A 23,121-nucleotide genomic window follows, 5' to 3' on the forward strand; every position below is an offset into this window, starting at 1 on the left:
AACATGGCAGACATACCATGTGTTGAAGTTTTGGCTCATTCGCATGCAAAGTAAAGCTGTGGTTTGGATACTTCCTGGTACTGTTTACTTGACAGAGGTGGTTAGAGAGTATTGTTGAGCACAGACAAACACATGCACGCTCTCTTGCTCGCTTCACACAAGAAGTCTTTCATCTGTCAGGTGTGATTATCTGCAGTGTTTAAAGGGCCACTCATTAAATGAGGAAGTTGTTAGAATAGGACATTCTGTTCTTTACATCTTGTCATAGTGTGTTATGCAGTTTTGATATCACTCAGAGGTGTCTGATGTTTAGACTAGTTACAGAAGAAAAGCTTTATCAAGCTTATAGAATCAGAGTTTCACATGGAAATTTCACATGAAACAAACAAATTCCTAACATGCCACAGAAGAACCCATTTCACAGTATCACAGCATTCACTGTTACAACCTGGCTCAAGATTGTACCAAACAAGGGAAAACCACACACTCAAAATGAATTTATTCCATAAATAAAGTGAACACTCACAACAATAATCAGATGAGATATGAAGGTCAGTAAATCACACATCAACTGCCAAAGCCACAACAAAACAACCAACACTATGCATGGAGAAAGGAATCTCTTGCTGAATGGGGAAGTAGTTGCTTTATGCCACAGCTGAGCTTTCACAGGTGTGCCCCATCAGCACTGACGACCCTACTCCGCCCACCAATCTCCTGCAGGAAGTAAGCGCAGCAAAGCCCAGTAGACAGAGCAGGGAGGGGCCGTCACATCACTTTTTTCTCAATGTACCACACGCATACTGTATGTAGGGTATGTTGAGACATTTTTTATATTCAGCATCAGTACATCAAGGGAGATATAGTATTTTATCTAAGAAAGATATTTACATATATTTCAGGATGTTGTGTATCACTGGAAATAATCAGAATTCATATAAACAACAACTGTTTTGAAAACAGAGCATGTCCAAAAAAAGTGGTCTCTTGGCACAATTTACCCCAGATCAGATATGGAGTAAATTGAGCATAGGGACAGGGTAGGGAGAGTGGGGTAAGTTGAGCCATGTCTTACATTCAGCATCACTGGGTCAAGGAAAATACAGTATTCTTTCTAACAAAGATATCCACACATATTTCAGGATGATGTGTATCCCTGGAAATAATCAGAATTCATGTAAAAGTTACTGTTTTGAAAACATAGCTTGTCCAAAAAATGTGATCTCAGGCCACGGGACAGGGTAAGTTAAGCCGCCTACACATTTCTGTATTGATAGAAATATTTCCCAAACACAATTCAACACAACAACAATCACTTTTGTGTATTTTAATAATTTTAAGCATCTTTTAAGCATCGTGAAGTTTTAATAACCATGTAAATCTCTCTAGGACATGGTGACTTTAGATAGAAGCATCATGAAACCTAACAATGTCAATTCAATTTGAGTTGGTGAAAATCTGTTTTTGGAGCCATCAGGTTTGAGGAGTTAGCAAGGTGACTTTGGTCAACTCAGAGTTCAACTTGGGTAAACAGTGTCAGGTCAATCCACTGCTGGTGCTTCTTGTTGAGAGTTGCCCGCCAGGTCTCTGGAATCACCAGCTGCATTTAAGGGAAAGACCGAGTTAAACTACCAACATGAGCAAATATTAAAATTACCATTTACAAGCTTGTCATTTATTATTAAAAAATAATAATAATCTCAGCACTTTCCGAGACATGCTTTGGATGCAGGAAGGACATCCCCCTCTTCGGTTGGTCTTCGCCACACCGGGGCAAGGACAAAAACCTGGGGTAGATTTCCAGGGACAGGCCGGACATGAGGCAGGAGGGAACGCTGGAGGTACCTGTACGTCCAGGGGTTCATACATATACATGTAGAGAATACATAAGTGACAGCTACGGTATTAAGCATTCTCAGCACCATGAGAGCAAATCTACAGTCAAGCCGTGGCATGAAAGCTTAGTGACAGCTACTATATTTAGTTATGTAGCTGTAGCAATAGGACAAAAATGCATAGGCCTATATGACAGATACAGGAAGGGAGAATCATCACGGAAGGGTTTTCATCTTTGCAAAGTATACACAGCATTTATGGAAAGCATGCATGTAAAGTTGTCTAGCATTCAATGCATGTCAGATCTAATGGGCAAATAGTAAGATTAACACAATGCATATCTTCCCTTATTGTAAAGTACTGAAGCTTGCGAAATGTCAATTGAATTGAATAGCCTACCTAACATAGCAGACCCATATGCATATGTAGATTGAAATGTAAGGCTAATATCACGATTTTCACACCATTAAACTAGCTAACATAATACATGTATTAGCTAATAAATGACTGATACTGCGAGATACATGTTGAATAAACCTGTGCCATACACTGGAACCGAAAATAAACTACTGTAGCATGCTAACGATACTGTACTGTAATGTAGCCTGCATCACATGCACACGATTTCACAACCACAAGCCATAACACTCCTGAACATCTAGTCAAATGGCTACCCAGACTATTTGCATAGAATATCCCTTTGAGCATGGTGAAGTTATTAATTACACTTTGGATGGTGTATCAATACACCAAAGGCACAAGCGTCCTTCCGAACTCAGTTGCCAGAGAGTAAGGAAACAGCTCAGGGATTTCACCATTATTGCACTAAAGTAATACGGCAAAAAATGTGGCACAGCAATTCACTCTTGGTCCTCAATACAAAGGGTTATGTTTGGGGCAAATCCAATACAACACATCACTAAGTACCACTCTTCATATTTTCAAGTATAGTGGTTGCTGCATCATGTTATGAGTATGCTTGTAATCGTTAAGGACTGGGGAGATTTCAGGATTTAAAAAATCTACTGAATGGAGCCAAGCACAGGCAAAATTCTAGAGGAAAACCTGGTTCAGTCTGCTTTCCACCAAACACTGAGAGATGAATGCACCTTTCAGCAGGACAATAACCTAAAACACGAGGCCAAATCTACACTGGAGTTGTTTACCAAGGAGACAGGGGAGGTTCCTAAATGGCCGAGTTACAGTTTTGTCTTAAACTATGGCAAGACTTGAAAATGCTTGACTATTTGCAAATTTTTTACGTTTCAGCCTTATTCTTAAATTGCTTTTATTTCCTCATCTATCTACACATAATACCCCATAATGACAAAGCAGAAATCTGAATTTTTAGCAAAAGTAAATGTAAAAAACGGAATTATGACATTTACATAAGTTTTCAGAGCTATGAGACTCGAAACTGAACTCAGCAATATCCTGTTTCCATTGATTCTACAACATGATTGGAGAGTCCACCTGTGGTAAATTAAAATGATTGGACATTATTTGGAAAGGCACACACCTGTCTATATATGGTCCAACAGTTGACAGTTCATGTCAGAGCAAAAACCAAGCCATGAGGTCAAAGGAATTTTCCTTAGAGCTCCGAGATAGGATTGTGTCGAGGCACAGATCTGGGGAAGGGTACCAAAACATTTCTGCAGCATTGAAGGTCCCCAAGAAAACAGTGGCCTCCATCATTCTTAAATGGAAGAAGTTTGGAACCACCAAGACTCTTCCTAGAGCTGGCCATCTGGCCAAACTAAGCAATCAGGGGAGAGGGGCCTTGTCAGGGAGGTGACCAAGAACCCAATGGTCACTCTGACAGGGCTCCAGAGTTATTCTGTGGAGATGGGAGAACCTTCCAGAAGCACAACCATCTCTGCAGCACTCCACCAATCAGGCCTTTATGGTAGAGTGGCCAGACGGAAGCCACTCCTCAGTAAAAGGCACATGACAGCTGCTTGGAGTTTGCCAAAAGGACTCTCAGACCATGAGAAACAATATTCTCTGGTCTGATGAAACCAAGATGAAACTCTTTGACCTGAATGCCAAGAGTCATGTCTGGAGAAAACCTGGCACCCTACGGTGAAGCATGGTGGTGGCAGCATCATGCTGTGGGGATATTCTTCAGCAGCAGTGACTGGGAAACTAGTCAGGATCGAGGCAAAGATGAACGGAGCAAAGTACAGTGAGATCCTTGATGAAAACCTGCTCTAGAGCGCTCAGGACCTCATATTTGGGATTTGGGATGTCATGGTAAATGTGATATTTCAGTTTATTTTTTATTAGCAAAAATAAAATAAAAACTGTTTTAGCTTTGTCATTATGTGGTATTGTGTGTACAATAAGGCTCTAACGTAACAAAATGTGGAAAAAGTGAAGAGGTCTGAATACTTTCCGAATGCACTGTACCACAAAAGCAAATGGTGCCTTATTGCTATTATAAACTGGTTACCAACGTTATTAGAGGAGTAAAAAAAACAATGCCAGATACCGGTGGTCTACTATGATATATTTTTTATTTTACCTTTATTTAACTAGGCAAGTCAGTTAAGAACAAATTCTTATTTACAATGATGGCCTAGGAACAGTGGGTTAACTGCCTGTTCAGGGGCAGAACGACAGGTTTGAACCTTGTCAGCTCGGGGATTTGAACTTGCACCTTGCGGTTACTAGTCCAACACTCTAACCAGTAAGCTACCCTGCCGCCCCAATATATCATGGCTGTCGGCCAATCAGCATTCAGGGTTTGAACCTGAATGCTGATATAATTCAGCTATAATTAAGCAATAATAATTCAGCAATAATTAAGCAATAAGGCCTGAGGGGGTGTGGTATATGGCAAATATTCAAAGGCTGTTCTTATGCACAACGCAACGCAGAGTGCTATGACACAGCCCTTAGCTGTGGTATACTGGCCAAATATCACAAACCCCAGAGGTGCCTTATTGCTATTATAAACTGGTTACCAATGTAATTAGAGCAGTAAAAATACATGTTTTGTCATACCCATGGTATATGGTCTGATATACCACGGCTTTCAGCCAATCAGCATTCAGGGCTCGAACCACCCAATTTATAATAAACCACCCAGTTTATATAATAAAACACATTACATGTTTGGTTGGAAGTTGTGTGGAATGGTAGAGGTGTGTCAATTGAATGGGCCAATCACAAGCAGCTATAAGGTGTACGCGAGAACAGGGCAGGGCCAGTTTGGCTCGTATCCACCAACCAGCATGTGCTGAGAACAAACACAGCTGCCTTCTCATGACGTAACAGAGTTTAAGGGGTTATAAAAAAAACTGCTGTTGTTCTTTTACCGCTGTATCGACTAGGAATTCACGTGTTATCACGAGGCATCAGCACAAAAAGGATTTAACCGGTTTTCCTCATCCAATTTTTACTCTTTTATTTAAGGTAAACAAACTTATGTTCATAGGCCTGTCAAAAGTTTACTGATGGAGAATGTAAAGTTAAATTGATGTCACTGGTTATGCTTTGATAGTGTTATTTTTCTTGTATACTGGTTGGTGTTAGCATCAGATGTTGACTAACCTGTTGCCGTCTTGTTTTTCAGAATTTGTAGTATGTTTTTAAGATACATCGTTTTTGAACGTTTTTCTATGGAAGAAAAAGGCAATCAAATCATTGTTGAAAGTAATTTCGACCAGAGAGACGCCTTTAGAGAATCCTGATCTCTGCCTTCACAGTCCTGGTTCCCTTAAGTGACGGTAAAGTATTCATAATATACAGGAACTGGATAACGTTTAACTTCAAGTTATTTTGCCCGTTCTCCAGATGTAATGGCCACTTTTTTTTTTGTTTAGATAAACCGTAAGTTGAAAGGTCTTCAACTTTAATTGTATTATAATCTAACAGTTTTAATATTGGCTTGCCTGTTATTTAGAAGTTCATTGTGTAGTTTTCCAGTCGCTACATTTTATCCCTGCACGCACGGTGTTGATTAAATGGGTTACTCATTGTCTGCTTCAGCATCGCATGAACAGGGTACAGCTCTCCCTTTGACTAGTTATTTCCTGTCAAGCACTACTGAGTAGACTACAAAGTGACGTCTGTTGAAGGAGTGGCAGCAAACTTGTTTCATGTGCTTTGGCCCCTCAAGGCCAGTAGGTCAACTGTAGGCTCCCATAGTCTAGTCACTTGAGTCAACATACAATTGTGATTTGGCAACATGTCAGTGACAATTATGAATATTGCCATTGTAAAATTGTGTTGTCCCTCCCTTTTCAGAATTGGGTAGAGTTCCCTGTCGAGTCTTCACCTCATCAGTCTTCTTAAATCTTCACATTCCATTCATCTTGATAAAATGGTTGGCTTCAGACCTGCAGATGTGCCCCCAACCGCTGCTGTGAAGTTTATTGGTGCTGGAACAGCGGCCTGCATTGCTGACCTATTCACCTTTCCATTGGACACAGCCAAAGTCCGGCTACAGGTAAGCCTAAGGTGCATGTGTTCTTTGTTGAAATGAACTGGTGGGGTCCTCTATTGTAGTATGATTTAATGGAGAATCCAAGCATTGCCCCCTTTAGCTGTTGGGGACCCAGGATGGTTATGACTGGTCACCGTTTCTCTGATGAAATCACCTGAAAGAACTCATTTGACAGGTCAAATGTGGTGAGCCATCATACTAAAAGGGATGCTTGAGATTACTGCTGCATCAATCATATTGTCTCTAACTCATTATTACTTACTTGGGTCCACATTTGGGAACTTGGTTGGTCCACAAAATGATACCCAAATCCATTACCTACCCAAGATGACCCCTTTCATTTTTGGTTAATTGTATTCACCTTATTTTATTTTGCCAACATTAAAACTGACTTGCGCCTTCTCTTTCTTTCAATTTTGTCCCTCCTGACTTCCTTCCCCCAACTAAGTGGCCCAGGATGGTTAAGCCCTAGGAATTGGCAGGCCCTGGACCTAGCATTGTGGACACTTGTGGCTGGATTCTCCTCTCACATCTGCCAGTGCTCCCTCCCCAGTGTCTATGTTAAGTCTCTCCATGCCCCTTTCGTTCCGCACAGATCCAGGGAGAGGGAAAAGGTGCGGCAGCTAGTCATGGCACGGCAGTGCGGTATCGGGGTGTGTTTGGTACCATCACCACCATGGTGCGTACAGAGGGTGCCAGGAGCCTCTACAGCGGGCTGGTGGCAGGGCTCCAGAGGCAGATGAGCTTTGCCTCTGTCCGCATCGGCCTCTACGACTCTGTCAAGTCATTCTACACCAAAGGCTCTGACCGTGAGTACATGTCACACACAGTATACCAACCTCAACCTTTCTAAATTGATACTTATTTTCTATTGAATGTTACTCAAACTGTTCTGATTGCCCATTTCTCTCTTCAGATGTAGGGATTGGCAGTCGTCTGCTGGCGGGCTGTACCACTGGAGCCATGGCAGTCGCATTAGCCCAACCCACAGATGTGGTGAAGGTGCGCTTTCAGGCACAGACTAGTTCCTCTGGGCTAAACCGGCATTACCATGGCACCATGGAGGCCTACAAGACCATTGCCAAGGAAGAGGGCATCCGTGGCCTGTGGAGAGGTGGTTGTTTGCTTTATCACAAGGATCATTTGTGCCTTTGTCAAATGTTTTTGTCAGCAGTATTGCTAACATTTCCATCCCCACCTTGCAGGTACTGGCCCAAACATTGTCCGCAATGCTATCGTGAACTGCACTGAACTGGTTACATATGACCTAATCAAAGACCTACTTATTAGAAACACACCCCTGACTGGTGAGCCATTGCCTTGCCACATATTGTGCAGAATGACTGACTTTTAACTGTCATGCTTCCCTCTGGTATTGTGATGCCTCTCCTTAACCCATTCCATTCACCCAACAGATGACCTCCCCTGCCACTTCACATCTGCATTCGGTGCAGGATTCTGCACCACTGTGATTGCCTCTCCTGTGGATGTGGTGAAGACGCGATATATGAACTCTGCCCCCGGCCAGTACAGCGGCGCCCTCAACTGTGCTATTGCCATGGTGACCAAGGAGGGACCCCTTGCCTTCTACAAAGGGTAAGCCATGTGTTTTAGTTGCTAGGGAGTAGTCTCCTGGCTTGGGTTGCAACACCTTCTCAATCAGTAGTTTATTCGCTGTTGCTGCTTGCTTTGTAACATTCATGAATGTCTAACAACCTGGTCGTTTTATTTCCTTCTCCAGGTTATTTGAATTTTTGCCTGGATCTAAGTTGTCTCTATTCTCTCCTTACAGGTTCATGCCCTCTTTCCTCCGACTGGGCTCGTGGAACGTGGTGATGTTTGTTACATATGAGCAGCTGAAACGTGCCATTATGGCTGCCCGCCAAAACTACACCACTCCTCTGTAGACCTGGCCATTGGCTGCAGTAGAGGGTGACCCTGTGCTGATGTGGTTGCTTTTTAAAATTTTATTCAACAACAAATGTGGCCCATGTAGTTTCCTTAACTACTTTTCACTCACCTTTCACTCGAGTGTCTTTTTAAGTACTAACTTCTGACAATAAATGATATTTTGAAGTGGCTTCTCTTATGCAAATAACTTCACAATCTCACCTGTACCTACTGGTAAAGAACACCATTCTCAAATAGGGGTCCAAGGAAGGAGATTTGCAATCAGGCTGTATTTAATGGCTGTTTATTCAGAAAGCTAGGGCTTGGTTGATCAGGTGTTTCTTCTCCGCCGAGAGCTTTTGAGGGAAGTGAATGTCGAACTGGATGATGAGATCTCCTCTCTGGGAGGGATCCTGGGACAGAGGCATGCCTTCTCCAGACACCACTTTGCTGTATTTTGGACTGGGTGGGGAAGTGAGAATTTTAGCATAGGTAATTTGAAGCTTTGACATGCAAGAGATGTACACTTGCACCTTTGTCAAATCATGTATGAATTACATCCTGTAATTACTTTATAAAACAGCATGATCATAGTTTAGTAATCTTACAACAAGCAGGGTAGCTGCGAGTATAGTAGCATTTCCTAATCACAAATGGAACGGGCTTTGAACACTGCCAATTTGCCTGGTATTTTAATTTGGAATGTTATCAACTAATGCTGGATTGCCATGATAATGTAGATTTCATTCAAATGTATGAATTTTTTTTTTGTAACGTCAATTGGGTCAACATCTCATGCCTCATTGCATTAGCGGAAACAAGACTTCTCAGGGCAGGCCTGGTTGCAGTGGGCTGTTTGTCAACTTAAATGTTTTGTTTACCCTTCTAACCTGCTGCATGAGTCTCCAATCAACCAGCAGACCTGCCCTGAGCAGCCTTGGTTCCCACTAATGCGAAGGGTACGATTCCTGATTTTACTTCCAGGCATTGGTCTAGGTTAAAAATATACAGGTTAAAACAGCCCATAACATTTTGCGACTATTGAAAAAGGAACCAGCTTCCGCGTTCGGAATGACAATGGTAGCAGCACAAAGTGAAACTAAATCGTAGTGAATGTCAGCAAACAAGTGGCATAACTGCTTTATTTAGTTATCTACGGCCACTTTATTGCTGGTCACGTTTTCAATGCGAATCCAGCAATGGCGCTGGTCTCTTGGATTTGTTTGTCTTCAACCTAGGCATGCCTGTTCTATTCATTCTATTTAACACAATGTAGTGAAATCGTCTTACAAAGTCAAGCCCCCCCCATGCAGTAGTAAAAGCACTACTCACTGTACAATGTCATTGATGGGGATATTGAGTATCCTGTCATCTAGTGTCTTCACTTCAACAGCGAATCCAGTCAAAGCCTGTGGGAAGGGGAATATACTAATTGTGCGTTGAAAGACCTCAATGCAGATTTAATGGCTGAAGTATATTGGAAGAAAAATAGATATTCTACTCAACATGGGAGACATTTTGCCTACAAAATTATTGCTGAGATAACATGCTTAAGACTTAGTAACTAAGTCGGAACACAATAGTGCCACAGTAGATCTGCAAGAAATGATTCTTTAGTGACCCATTTTGACCTGGACAAAGCATCAGGTGACTCTTTGTAGGGACTTGAAGTGAGTTAAACAAAGCAAACTATTGAGTGAAACATGTTCTCTGTACTTTCCCTCCAGGGTCAGACTTGGATTTTCTCACCTTCTCCAGAGAGATCTGGGCCGTAAAGACCAGGTCATTGTGTTGCCTTGCAAACCGGGGATGACTCTTCTGCCGCACAATGAACACAATATCTGCAGGAATACTGTTGGGTCCCTGGGAGAAACAACCAGCTAAATGTGTTGGGGAGGGTACTCTGAAAATGTGCACTGAACAAAAATATAAACAACATGCAACAACCAAGGATTTTACTGAGTTACAGTTCATTTAAGGAAAAAAGTCAATTGAAATAAATGAATTTATTTATCTATGAATTTCATATGAACGGGAACACATGCATCTGTTGGTCAGACACTTTTTTTTAAAGGGTGTGGATCAGAAAACCAGTCACTATCTGATGTGACCACCACTTGCCTCAACTCCTTCACATAGAGTTGGTCAGGCTGTTGATTGTGGCCTGTGGAATGTTGTTCCACTCCTTTTCAATGGCTGTGCGAAGTTGCTGGATATTGGCAGGAACTGGAACACGCTGTCGTACACGTCCACCCAGAGCATCCCAAACATGCTCAGTGGGTGGCAAGTCTGGAAGAACTGGGACATTTTCAGCTTCCAGGAATTGTGTACAGATCCTTGCGACATGGGGTCCTGCAATATCATGCTGAAACATGAGGTGATGGCGGCGAATGAATGGTACGACAGTGGGCCTCAGGATCCATCACAGTACCTCTGTGCATTCAAATTGCCATCGATAAAATGCAATTATGTTCGTTGTCTGTAGCCTATGCCAGTCCTTACCATAACAGGGTTCCCACAAGTTGCTTGGGGTGCTTAAAATACTTGAATTTGGCACTCTGAAATTCATCTACTGAAATCCCTTGAAAATCTGACAGTTTCTCAAGTTTACTTCAAAAGTACTTGAATTAAAATGAGAGAACAGCAAATGATAAAAATGTTAATATGAAAAATATTTGAGAAATGTATTGGTCTTGGAATTAACTTCCAGGCAGACTACCGAGTTTTACTTCCTCACGTGTTTCGCGCTCTGGTTGCCAGGCGAGCTCGCTCATTCCACCCATACTGCCACTCAGCCAGGCAGGTATAGAACTCACTGATTAGGCACCACCAAACTTCACATCGATAGCTAAAATGCCTGGTCAAATGTAGATTAAATTCTGACTGGCAGGATATTGATGTTTATGAATGAGGATATTGATGTTTATGAATGGGTTTTGTCAGACCCAACCAGGGGTGTGGTGGAGGGTACGCACCTTTTTATTTGTGAAATAGAGTTTACTCACCTTTTTATTTAGCTAATTATCGTTACCCACTTATTGCGTTCCCAACGTTGATCAACGCTCAGACGGTTTCTTGATCTGAGTTCTAATCACGCCTACCTCTGTGAACGAGTGGAATAGTGAATGATTCATGTATGCTCGTTATGTTCGCCTACTCTCACTGATTTTTCTTATTTCACCTTTATTTAACCAGGCAGGCTAGTTGAGAACAAGTTCTCATTTACAACTGCGACCTGGCCAAGATAAAGCAAAGCAGTGAGACACAAACAACAACAGAGAGTTACACATGGAATAAACAAATAACAGTCAATAACACAATAGAGAAAAGTATATATACAGTGTGTGCACATGAGGTGAGGCAATAAATAGGTCATAGTGGCGAAATAATTACAATTTTGCAATTAAACACTGGAGTGATAGATGTGCAGAAGATGAATGTGCAAGTAGAGATCATGGGGTGCAAAGGTGCAAAAAGAGATAAATAACAGTATGGGGATGAGGTAGTTGGATGTGTTATTACAGATGGGCTATGTACAGGTGCAGTGATCTGTGAGCTGCTCTGACAGCTGGTGCTTAAAGTTAGTGAGGGAGATATGGGTCTCCAGCTTCAGTGATTTTTGCAATTCTTTTCAGTCACAGGCTGCAGAGAACTGGAAGGAAATGCAGCCAAAGGAGGAATTGGCTTTGGGGGTGACCAGTGAAATATACCTGCTGGAGCGTGAGCTATGGGTGGGTGCTGCTGTGGTGACCAGTGAGCTGAGATATGGCGGGGCTTTACCTAGTAAAGACTTATAGATGACCTGGAGCCAGTTCCTTTGGCGACAAATATGAAGCGAGGGTTAGCCAACGAGAGCATACAGGTCGCAGGGGTGGGCAGTATATGGGGCTTTGGTGACAAAACGGATGGCACTGTTATAGACTGCATCCAATTTGCTGAGTAGAATGTTGGATGCTATTTTGTAAATGACATCGCCGAAGTCAAGGATCGGCAGGATGGTCAGTTTTACGAGGGTAAGTTTGGCAGCATGAGTGAAGGATGCTTGGTTGCGAAATAGGAAGCCGATTCTAGATTTAATTTTGGATTGGAGATTCTTAATGTGAGTCTGGAAGGAGAGTTTACAGTCTAACCAGACCCCTAGATATTTGTAGTTGTCCACATATTCTAAGTCAACCGTCCAGAGTAGTGATGCTGGACGGGCGGGCAGGTGCAGGCAGCAATCGGTTGAAGAGCATGCATTTAGTTTTACTTGCATTTAAGAGCAGTTGGAGGCCACGGATTTAGAGTTGTATGGCATTGAAGCTCGTCTGGAGTCTGCTAGTAATAGCGGCTGCAACAATTTTGGCTGATAATTTTTAGAAAGAGAGGGTCCAGATTGTCTAGCCCTGCTGATTTGTAGGGGTCCAAATTTTGCAGTTCGTTCAGAACATCAGCTATCTGGATTTGGGTGAAGGAGAAATGGTGGACGTTTGGGCAAGTTGTTTTGGGGTGTGCAGGGGTGTTGATCAGGGTAGGGGTGGCCAGGTGGAAAGCATGGACAGCCGTAGAAAAATGCTTGTTGAAATTCTCAATTATTGTGGATTTATCGGTGGTGACAGTGTTTCCCAGCCTCGGTGCAGTGGGCAGCTGGGAGGAGGTGCTCTTATTCTCCATGGACTTTACAGTGTCCTAGAACTTTTTGGGGTTTTTGCTGCAGGAAGCAAATTTCTGTTTGAAAAAGCTAGCCTTTGCTTTCCTAACTGCCTGTGTATATTGGTTCCTAACTTCCATGAAAAGTTGCATATCACGGGGGCTATTTGATGCTAATGCCGTACGCCACAGGATGTTTTTGTGATGTTCAATGGCAGTCAGGTCTGGAGTGAACCACGGGCTATATCTGTTCCTGTTTTTTTTTATTGAATGGGGCATGCTTATTTAAGATTGTGAGGAAAGCACTTTTAAAGAGTAACCAGGCAACTTCTACTGACGGAATGAGGTCAATATCCTTCTAGGATAACCGGGCCAGGTCGATTAGAAAGGCCTGCTCACTGAAGTGTTTTAGGGAGCGTTTGACAGTGATGAGGGGTGGTTGTTTGACCGCAGACCCATTAACGGACGACAAAAGCAAAAGGCAGTGACCGCTGAAATCCTGGTTGAAGACAGCAGAGGTGTATTTGGAGGGCAGGTTGGTTAGGATGATATCTATGAGGGTGCCTGTGTTTTTACAGATTTGGGGTTGTACCTGGTAGGTTCATTGATACTTTGTGTGAGATTGAGGGCATCAAGTTTAGATTGTAGGATGGCTGGGGTGTTAAGCATGTCCCAGTTTGGGTCACCTTACAGCACAAGCTCTGAAGATAGATGGGGGGCAATCAATTCACATATGGTGTCCAGGGCACAGCTGGGGCAGAATGTGGTCTATAGCAAGCGGCAACGGTGAGAGACTTGTTTCTGGAAAGGTGGATTTTTAAAAGTAGAAACTCAAATTGTTTGGGCACAGACCTGGATAGTAAGACAGAACTCTGCAGGCTATCTCTGCAGTAGATTTGCCTTGTTAGCAGCGCATCCATTCACCACTCTGTCCTGCGGGAAACTCTGCATACGACATAGGCAGAGAGGTGAAACGAACTACCTCAGCCCAGACCTACCGTGGCAAGTAGTAGAGACACGCCGCTGACAGTGGGAATTATTTTAACGTCCCTCGACTCCTGCCGTGTGTTGGTAAAGTAGTGGTATAGCTTTAAAACATAAAGTGCATTATGGGTAACGTAGTAGATTAACTTTCGCTTTTGATGCAATTGTTGTGGTGGCGGTAATGTAGCAGAACTGTGAGCCACGCCCTTTTTGAGCCATTATCCCACTTTTATTTTGTCATTCAGACTACCTCACATGGTGTACAAGTTTAAGAAATGTCAACTACTTAAGTGGAATTCCAGACTAACTCGTCATTAGCAGCGGATAAGATCCCCAAATGTGGGAATTACCCCAGAGCATCCATAAATTGCTCTGGCCCTGGAGCTAGCAAGTGAAGGCTCCCCTGAGCCTTCCCGACTACGGTCTGGAGGCGAGGAAGGAAAGGTAACACTGGGGGCTCTTCCCGGGATCTATCCTGCCTGCATCAGTGAGTTATTCACATTCTACTGGAATATCAAAGAGAAATCAATGGGGGAAAAAAAGGACTTTCACGAAGTGATGGCTAATGAAGTTATTCATCATTGTCTGAGTAGTGGCCGACGTTCTAAATTAAGTTGTGAAATGGCGACTACACACAGGAAATCTGTTATTACGAGAAAGAATCCGCCTGAGGATTCGACGTGCTACTCAAACCCATTTATGTTGCTAACTACAGTGAATGAAGACATGCTATCACAAATCTCATTTGCCAACTGGATACATTTATTTGATGTTGCAAATGCTAACCGTAACTGCAATTAACTTATTCCAAGTTCAGATGTAGCTAATATGCAGCCAGCTGCAGCTAATATGGCTGACTCGAGTCATAGACGTCTCCTCAACAGCCAAGGAGAGACTCGAATCCATTCAAGCCTCGTGAAAAATGGAAATGTGGGTGACAGTGGAATCGAATCATAGCTAAGTCACAACCAAAACTATGCCAGCTGGCATGCTAGATGCTCACCTGAAAATGCTATCTCTGGAAATGTGTTTCAACCAACTACTGAAATGCTGTATACTCCATGCACTAACCCTTTCAACTCTGCCAACCACAGACTCTATGCAGTGAGTACACCTGTAGATGCTGCTGACTCCCATTACCCACGCAGGATGCCAGCAGCTCTGCCCTCCACTCCAGCCATGCCTCCTGTGGAAAACCACCACTCACAGTCGCAGGACAGCTATGGATGTATCTGTGTGATGCTCTGCACACTGAAGGAAATTACATATACTGTTATGAAAATAAACAGTCTCGCCCCAGGCGTGCAAGATCCAGTTCACATGGCAGGCAGCCCCAGCGTATACATTATGATATCTCATCTGACAGTAAGGACGAATACGCTACTCGGAAGGAGAGGTTCCCCACACTACGACCAGGTCAGTTTGATGGTCTGAGCTCATGGAAAGAGTTCTTACATCGCTTTGAGAGCTGTGCTAGAGCTAATCACTGGTCAGAAAGGACAATATCAGTCCAGCTGAGATTCTGTTTGGTGGCCGTTGCAGGGGTTGTGGCCCACAAGAACCCTAGGTCTTCTTGTTGAGACTACTCTTGCATAGTGGGGAGGTGGACTCGGCATACGGGCCAGCATGGGTGCATGCGCCTGCCATTGGCATTGAGTTGACACAGAGAGTGCGCAAACCACGTGAATCACTGCATGTGTTGAGAGATTACATTTATGAGAAAGTGTCCATTGTATATGCAGATCACTCTGAGGGAGAACAGGACTCCATCAGTGTGGATGTCTTCACTAATGTTATTGGGTGACAGTGGAGACTCCAGCATTGTGCAGAAGCTACTGAAGAAACATCCATGCACATTGGCACAAACCTACGAGGTTGCCCACAGGTACGAAACCACCAAGCGAGCAGCTAACAGTGTTACTCAACTAATGCAGTCTGGTGTGCGAACTACAGAGTGGAGAGCCAGAGCAGCTACCTTACGGGAATGCATCGACCACAGCGAAGATGAAGATGAGAGTTGGACCACACCACCTGTAGAGCGGAGTCAGAAACCTCCAAAGTCCAGCTTCAAGCCACACAAACCAAAGACTGGTGAGTGCAAAAATACAAATTGGAACGAAATCAGATGCCACAACTGCCAAGGCATTGGACACATGAAACAGAGTCCCTGAATCGCCCAATTCCACCGAAAGCCAAAACACACCTGCTGTTCTCAGTGTCAAGGGCACAGGTCCCGAAATGTGTATCCACCTACTATTCTACAACATGGACGTACAGTGGGGCAAAAAAGTATTTAGTCAGCCACCAATTGTGCAAGTTCTCCAACTTAAAAAGATGAGAGAGGCCTGTAATTTTCATCATCGGTACACTTCAACTATGACAGACAAAATGAGAAGAAAAAAAATCCAGAAAATCACATTGTAGGATTTTTTATTAATTTATTTGCAAATTATGGTGGAAAATAAGTATTTGGTCAATAACAAAAGTTTATCTCAATACTTTGTTATATACCCTTTGTTGGCAATGACAGAGGTCAAATGTTTTCCGTAAGTCTTCACAAGGTTTTCACACACTGTTGCTGGTATTTTGGCCCATTCCTCCATGCAGATCTCATCTAGAGCAATGATGTTTTGGGGCTGTTGCTGGGCTTTCAACTCCCTCCAAAGATTTTCTATGGGGTTGAGATCTGGAGACTGGCTAGGCCACTCCAGGACCTTGAAATGCTTCTTACGAAGCCACTCCTTCGTTGCCCGGGCGGTGTGTTTGGGATCATTGTCATGCTGAAAGACCCAGCCACGTTTCATCTTCAATGCTCTTGCTGATGGTAGGCTTTGTTACTTTGGTCCCAGCTCTCTGCAGGCCATTCTCTAGGTCCCTCCGTGTGGTTCTGGGATTTTTGATCACCGTTCTTGTGATCATTTTGACCCCACGGGGTGCGATCTTGCGTGGAGCCCCAGATCGAGGGAGATTATCAGTGGTCTTGTATGTCTTCCATTTCCAAATAATTGCTCCCACAGTTGATTTATTCAAACCAAGCTGCTTACCATTTGCAGATTCAGTCTTCCCAGCCTGGTGCAGGTCTACAATTTTGTTTCTGGTGTCCTTTGACAGCTCTTTGGTCTTGATCATAGTGGAGTTTGGAGTGTGACTGTTTGAGGTTGTGGACAGGTGTCTTTTATACTGATAACAAGTTCAAACAGGTGCCATTAATACAGGTAACGAGTGGAGGACAGAGGAGCCTCTTAAAGAAGGTCTGTCACAGGTCTGTGAGAGCCAGAAATCTTGCTTGTTTGAAGGTGACCAAATACTTATTTTCCACCATAATTTGCAAATAAATTCATTACAAATGCTACAATGTGATTTTCTGGATTTTTTTTCTCATTTTGTCTGTCATAGTTGAAGTGTACCTATGATGAGAATTACAGGCCTCTCTCATCTTTTTAAGTGGGAGAACTTGCACAATTGGTGGCTGACTAAATACTTTTTTGCCCCACTGTATGTGCTCTTTAGGACCGTTACGACACCATTGACCTAGACGGTAAATGTCCACTCCAGCTATCGACTGTGCAGTCTCTGCAGGGCATTGGTCCTGTAAATGTCAAAGTCTTTGGAGAAGTTCACCTGTCCATTCAGGTTGGTACCAGCACAGTGAGTGTTAACACAGAGAACACTGAAGCTATCCTTGGTCATCCATTCCTGGAACAGGCACAGGCACGCCTTGATTTTGGCAGCCAGAGGATTGTACTGTTTGGTGAGCAGGTGCCCTACTTCAACTCGAAGAGCAGACCGAAGGTGCCTGTCATAAGAATAGCATGCACAGCCGTCTTGAATCATGATGTGAGAACATCGTGCCGGCGATTGCACACTTCCGGGGACCTGTCAGAGGATGACGTGGTGCTGAGCCCAACTAAAGGATTAATTGAGAAGCATCGTCTTCTGGTGGCACAGGTTGTGGTTGACGCACAGGCCAATAATCCCCATCAGGCTCTACAACCCAGGAACAGAGTCTGTGAAAGTAAAGAAGGGTGCTATCGCCGGATTCCTCCAGGCAGCAGATGTTGATCAGGCCACTGATATTTCTTCCATGTCACCAAAAACTAGTCTCGTCTCCCCAGCGGTTCCTGCTCACTTACAGTCGGTGTACAGTGCCTTGCGAAAGTATTCGGCCCCCTTGAACTTTGCGACCTTTTGCCACATTTCAGGCTTCAAACATAAAGATATAAAACTGTATTTTTTTTGTGAAGAATCAACAACAAGTGGGACACAATCATGAAGTGGAACGACATTTATTGGATATTTCAAACTTTTTTAACAAATCAAAAACTGAAAAATTGGGTGTGCAAAATTATTCAGCCCCCTTAAGTTAATACTTTGTAGCGCCACCTTTTGCTGCGATTACAGCTGTAAGTTGCTTGGGGTATGTCTCTATCAATTTTGCACATCGAGAGACTGAAATTTTTTCCCATTCCTCCTTGCAAAACAGCTCGAGCTCAGTGAGGTTGGATGGAGAGCATTTGTGAACAGCAGTTTTCAGTTCTTTCCACAGATTCTCGATTGGATTCAGGTCTGGACTTTGACTTGGCCATTCTAACACCTGGATATGTTTATTTTTGAACCATTCCATTGTAGATTTTGCTTTATGTTTTGGATCATTGTCTTGTTGGAAGACAAATCTCCGTCCCAGTCTCAGGTCTTTTGCAGACTCCATCAGGTTTTCTTCCAGAATGGTCCTGTATTTGGCTCCATCCATCTTCCCATCAATTTTAACCATCTTCCCTGTCCCTGCTGAAGAAAAGCAGGCCCAAACCATGATGCTGCCACCACCATGTTTGACAGTGGGGATGGTGTGTTCAGGGTGATGAGCTGTGTTGCTTTTACGCCAAACATAACGTTTTGCATTGTTGCCAAAAAGTTCAATTTTGGTTTCATCTGACCAGAGCACCTTCTTCCACATGTTTGGTGTGTCTCCCAGGTGGCTTGTGGCAAACTTTAAACGACACTTTTTATGGATATCTTTAAGAAATGGCTTTCTTCTTGCCACTCTTCCATAAAGGCCAGATTTGTGCAATATACGACTGATTGTTGTCCTATGGACAGAGTCTCCCACCTCAGCTGTAGATCTCTGCAGTTCATCCAGAGTGATCATGGGCCTCTTGGCTGCATCTCTGATCAGTCTTCTCCTTGTATGAGCTGAAAGTTTAGAGGGACGGCCAGGTCTTGGTAGATTTGCAGTGGTCTGATACTCCTTCCATTTCAATATTATCGCTTGCACAGTGCTCCTTGGGATGTTTAAAGCTTGGGAAATCTTTTTGTATCCAAATCCGGCTTTAAACTTCTTCACATTCACGTTCACGTTTCAACATCTAATAGACCTCGTCCTGGCCGGAATGCAATGGGAGACCTGCTTAGTAAATCTAGAGGACATCATCATCATCCTGGGAAGGGATGGCTCAGAGATACTCCAACGCCTGGCACAAGTGTTCGATCGGCTACGCCAAGCCAAACTGAAATTGAAACCCTCCAAGTGCTGTTTCTTCCGCCGACAGGTGTTTTCCAAACACGGCATCGCCACAGACCCCAGAAAATTCTGAAAGTCCAAGAATGGTCCCAGCCTACCTGTTTCAGAAGTCCGTCAGCCTGGCCTCGTACTACTGACGATTTGTCAAACATTTTGCTGCTGTAGCCAAGACCCTTCATGAGCTTACAAAGAAGCATGCTCATTTCCGGTGGATGCCAGAGTGCCAGGAGGCATTCAAAGAATTAAAGAAGATACTCACCACCACGTTCATCTTGGGCTATCCACTCAATGGTGCTTTGCTGGTGCCACTGACTGCAATTTATTTAGAATTCAAGGCACACTTAACCAGCATGGCTACCACAGCATTATGCAGTGATACGCCATCCCATCTGGTTTGCGCTTAGTGGGACTATCATTTGTTTATCAACAGGACAATGACCCAAAACACACACCCAGACTGTGTAAGCACTATTTGACCAAGAAGGAGAGTGATGGGGTGCTGCATCAGATGACCTGGCATCCACAATCACCCGGCCTGGAATTTGGAATGAGTTGGACCTCAAAGTGAAGGAAAAGCAGCCAACAAGTGCACAGCATATGTGGGAACTCCTTCAAGAATGTTGGAAAAGCATTCCAGGTGACTTCCTCATGAAGCTGGTTGAGAGAATGCAAAGAGTGTGCAAAGCTGTCATCAAGGCAAAGTGTGGCTACTTTGAAGAATCTAAAATATATTTAGATTTGTTTAACATTTGTTTGGTTACTACATGATTCCATATGTGCTTTTCATAGTTTTGATGTCTTTACCATCATTTTTACAATGTAGAAAATATATATTTTTTTAACTTTCAAAAACTTGAATGAGTAGGTGTGTCCAAACTTTTGACTGGTACTGTATATATTTTCTTATTAACTCTTATTTTCTGAAAATGGCATTGTTAGTTAAGGGCTTGTAATTAAGCATTGCACGGTAAGGTCATGTTGTATTCAAATAACATTTGATTTGAACTAAGAGCATTTTACACTGTCCGAATTCACTTTCATGTCATTATGTGTTGGAACATCATGGGGGGCCTACAATGTAGTGAAATATAAAGACAATTTGAATATAAAGACAATTGAATATTATGTACACTGAAAAAATATATAAACACAACATGCAACAATTTTAAATATTTTACTGAGCTACAGTTCATTTAAGGAAGTCAGTCAATTTAAGTAAATTCATTAGGCCTTAATCGATGGATTTCACATGTCTGGGCAGGGGTGCAGCCATGGGTGGGCCTGGGAGGGCATAGGCCCACCCACTTGGGAGCCAGGGATTTATTACAGACCGAAATACTCCTCAGTTTCATCAGCTGTCTGGGTGACTGGTCTCAGACGATCCCGCAGGTGAAGAAGCCGGATGCGGAATTCCTGGGCTGGCGTGATTACACATGGTCTGCGGTTGTGAGGCTGGTTGGACGTACTGCCAAATCCTCTAAAACAACGTTGGAGGCGGCTTATGGTAGAGAAATGAACATTCAATTCTCTGGCAATAGATCTGGTGTAGTCATCATGCCAATGGCACGCTCCCTCAAAACTTGAGACATCTGTGGCATTGTGTTGTGTGACAAAACAGCACATTTTAGAATGGCCTTTTATTGAACCCAGCAGAAGGTGCACTTGTGTAATACTCATGCTGTTTAATCAGTCTCTTAATATGCCACACCTGTCAGGTGGATGTATTTTCTTGGCAAAGGAGAAATGCTCACTAAAAGGGATGTAAACAAAATTGTGCACAACATTTTGGAGAAATAAGCTATTTGTGCATATGGACAATTTCTGGGATCTTTATTTCAGCTCATGAAAGATGTGGCCAACACTTTACATGTTGCGTTTATATTTTTTGTTCAGTGTAGTTTACCAAGCTAGCAATTACTTCACACTGGAAAAGGTTAAGCTACACTAAAGCTACCCTTTAGTGTAAAAAAACATAAGTTTACTTAACTAAAGTTAGTTTGAAAAAGTAGTTCACTGCATCCAAACTACTTCATGAAATTATATGTATATCGGACATTTCAAAGACAACTTTGATGCAAGAACAGATCAGTTTGGGGTCATATGTTGACAGAATGCCTATTAAAAACAAATAATGTTTCAATTGAGAATTAGGAATTAGGCAGGTCTGACGCCAAAAAAGAAAGGAAATTATTGCCTACTAAACACTACCTAGATATGAATTGTGATTAACTACCACCAAGCTATCACTACTCCCCAACACTGGTGGCTAAGTTATATCTATAGAAGATAAACACAGACACTCCCCGCACGACTAGATATTTATGTGTACAAACATGAATGTGGCAGGTTGGATCCCCTGAGGGAACTAACGTCTGTAAAACGCATAGCTAAAAAGCACAATAATTTAAGCACTGAGTGGGTGATGATTATCTTACCTGATCACCCTCCTTTGGGAATGTTATCCTAGTGTCTTCATTCCATCCTGGTTTTACAATGATAGTCAATATTTTGTCCTTGATACTGGATGTGTGTCCATCTTCATTCATGACCTGGTTCAGAGGTTGAGCAAATTTACACTGAATCTGATACTGGTTACCTGAAGTAAGCAGTACGGCATCTGAACAGAATAACAATGTTTAAAGTTAGAGCTTTTCTTTTTTAACTACTCAATATAGGCCTATAGGTATGTTGATTGAAGGACATCTCAACACTCATCAGGCATTATGATCCCATCTTACCCTACGAGATATTTTGATCTTTTTGGTACATCCATAGAAGAGGTCTTCCAAGGCCAAGTGAAGGTCCCTTTCAATGGGGGAGTCTTGTGTTTTCACTCCTCTTCCTCGCAGGCCTCCAAACCCGATGGCCACTTCATTCCCATCTTTCATGTGGAAGTCTGAAGAGGGAAGCATTATCATGCAAGAACAGGAAGAGTTGTCATTACTATGGAGATCATTTAGATAAATCAAACAAGTAAAACTTATATAAAGAAAATACTGAATGTTCTTTTTCCTACCTGCAAATGGGTTGTCACCTCCAAAAAACTGCCTGAATATCTTGTCTGGGTTTCCATGGTAGATGTATCCTGATGTCCAAGCTCCAGTCTCCCCAGACTGAAGTGGGATACCTCCTTTCAGACCCTCTTCTCCAAACTTGTCATAGGTTGCCTTTTTTCGAGCTGAAAAATAAATATTGTGGGCCTATCATTTTATGTGACCCGACGTCTCTGAAGATTTCCCCAAGCAGCACTGAACTGATCGTGGCAGCGGCTACACTGATGATTGTTGTAACGTTTACTTACGGTCACTCAAAACATCATAGGCCTCGGCAAATTGATTGAATTTTTCATAGGCACCCGGTTTGCTGTTTGTGTGAGGATGGTACTTCAAGGCAAGACGTCGGTATCTATAGGGGCAAAAAAACACAGCTAAGCATTGTTGTTTTTGTGAAAACGTATCTAGTAGGCTAGCTAATGTAATGTATGTAAAAATGTTTTAGCTTTTGTCATTTTGAGACAAAGATAAAAAAGTAACTAATCTTACGATTTTTTTATGTCTGCATCTGTTGCATTTCTATTTATCTCCAATGCTGCATAATAATCCCTCCCCATTGTCGATTAAAATAAAATGAACATGTAATATTAAAAGCTAAACAAATATAGAAAGCTAACTAGCTAACGTTACTGCTAGGTCTTACAGTAAGAAGAAAAAAAACATGGGATGGACAATTGTTTGCGGTTTCTGTATTTGGTTGCCATAGATGCGCGACGCTTTAAATGTATTTATTGGGAGTTGCCGATGGATGGCGCCAA

At 42.8% G+C, this 23,121-nt stretch overlaps 2 protein-coding genes and 1 long non-coding RNA gene across 3 annotated transcripts; 1 reads left to right on the plus strand and 2 right to left on the minus strand.

Moving 5' to 3' along the window:
• Positions 1-484: 484 nt before the first annotated feature.
• Positions 485-5,509, minus strand: LOC121847154. Its single transcript, XR_006084072.1, has 3 exons — positions 5,395-5,509; positions 1,708-1,845; positions 485-1,600 (listed from the first exon to the last, which is right to left on the minus strand). It is a non-coding gene; the product is annotated as an uncharacterized LOC121847154 (long non-coding RNA).
• LOC112257708 (mitochondrial uncoupling protein 2) lies at positions 5,431-8,369 on the plus strand. Its single transcript, XM_024431491.2, has 7 exons — positions 5,431-5,570; positions 6,091-6,292; positions 6,885-7,098; positions 7,206-7,403; positions 7,495-7,596; positions 7,705-7,885; positions 8,082-8,369. Exons 2-7 carry the CDS (start codon positions 6,167-6,169, stop codon positions 8,194-8,196), a joined length of 936 nt encoding a protein of 311 aa, XP_024287259.1. The 5' UTR covers positions 5,431-5,570; positions 6,091-6,166; the 3' UTR covers positions 8,197-8,369.
• A 98-nt stretch (positions 8,370-8,467) lies between these two features.
• Positions 8,468-23,061, minus strand: dnajb13 (DnaJ heat shock protein family (Hsp40) member B13). Its single transcript, XM_024431490.2, has 8 exons — positions 22,853-23,061; positions 22,612-22,715; positions 22,327-22,488; positions 22,049-22,206; positions 21,746-21,859; positions 9,929-10,042; positions 9,512-9,588; positions 8,468-8,641 (listed from the first exon to the last, which is right to left on the minus strand). The coding sequence occupies exons 1-8, from the start codon at positions 22,918-22,920 to the stop codon at positions 8,488-8,490; spliced, it is 951 nt and encodes a 316-aa protein (XP_024287258.2). The 5' UTR covers positions 22,921-23,061; the 3' UTR covers positions 8,468-8,487.
• Positions 23,062-23,121: the final 60 nt, after the last annotated feature.

Source organism: Oncorhynchus tshawytscha, linkage group LG09 (genome assembly GCF_018296145.1).
Source record: "Oncorhynchus tshawytscha isolate Ot180627B linkage group LG09, Otsh_v2.0, whole genome shotgun sequence".
Lineage (NCBI taxonomy): Eukaryota > Metazoa > Chordata > Actinopteri > Salmoniformes > Salmonidae > Oncorhynchus > Oncorhynchus tshawytscha.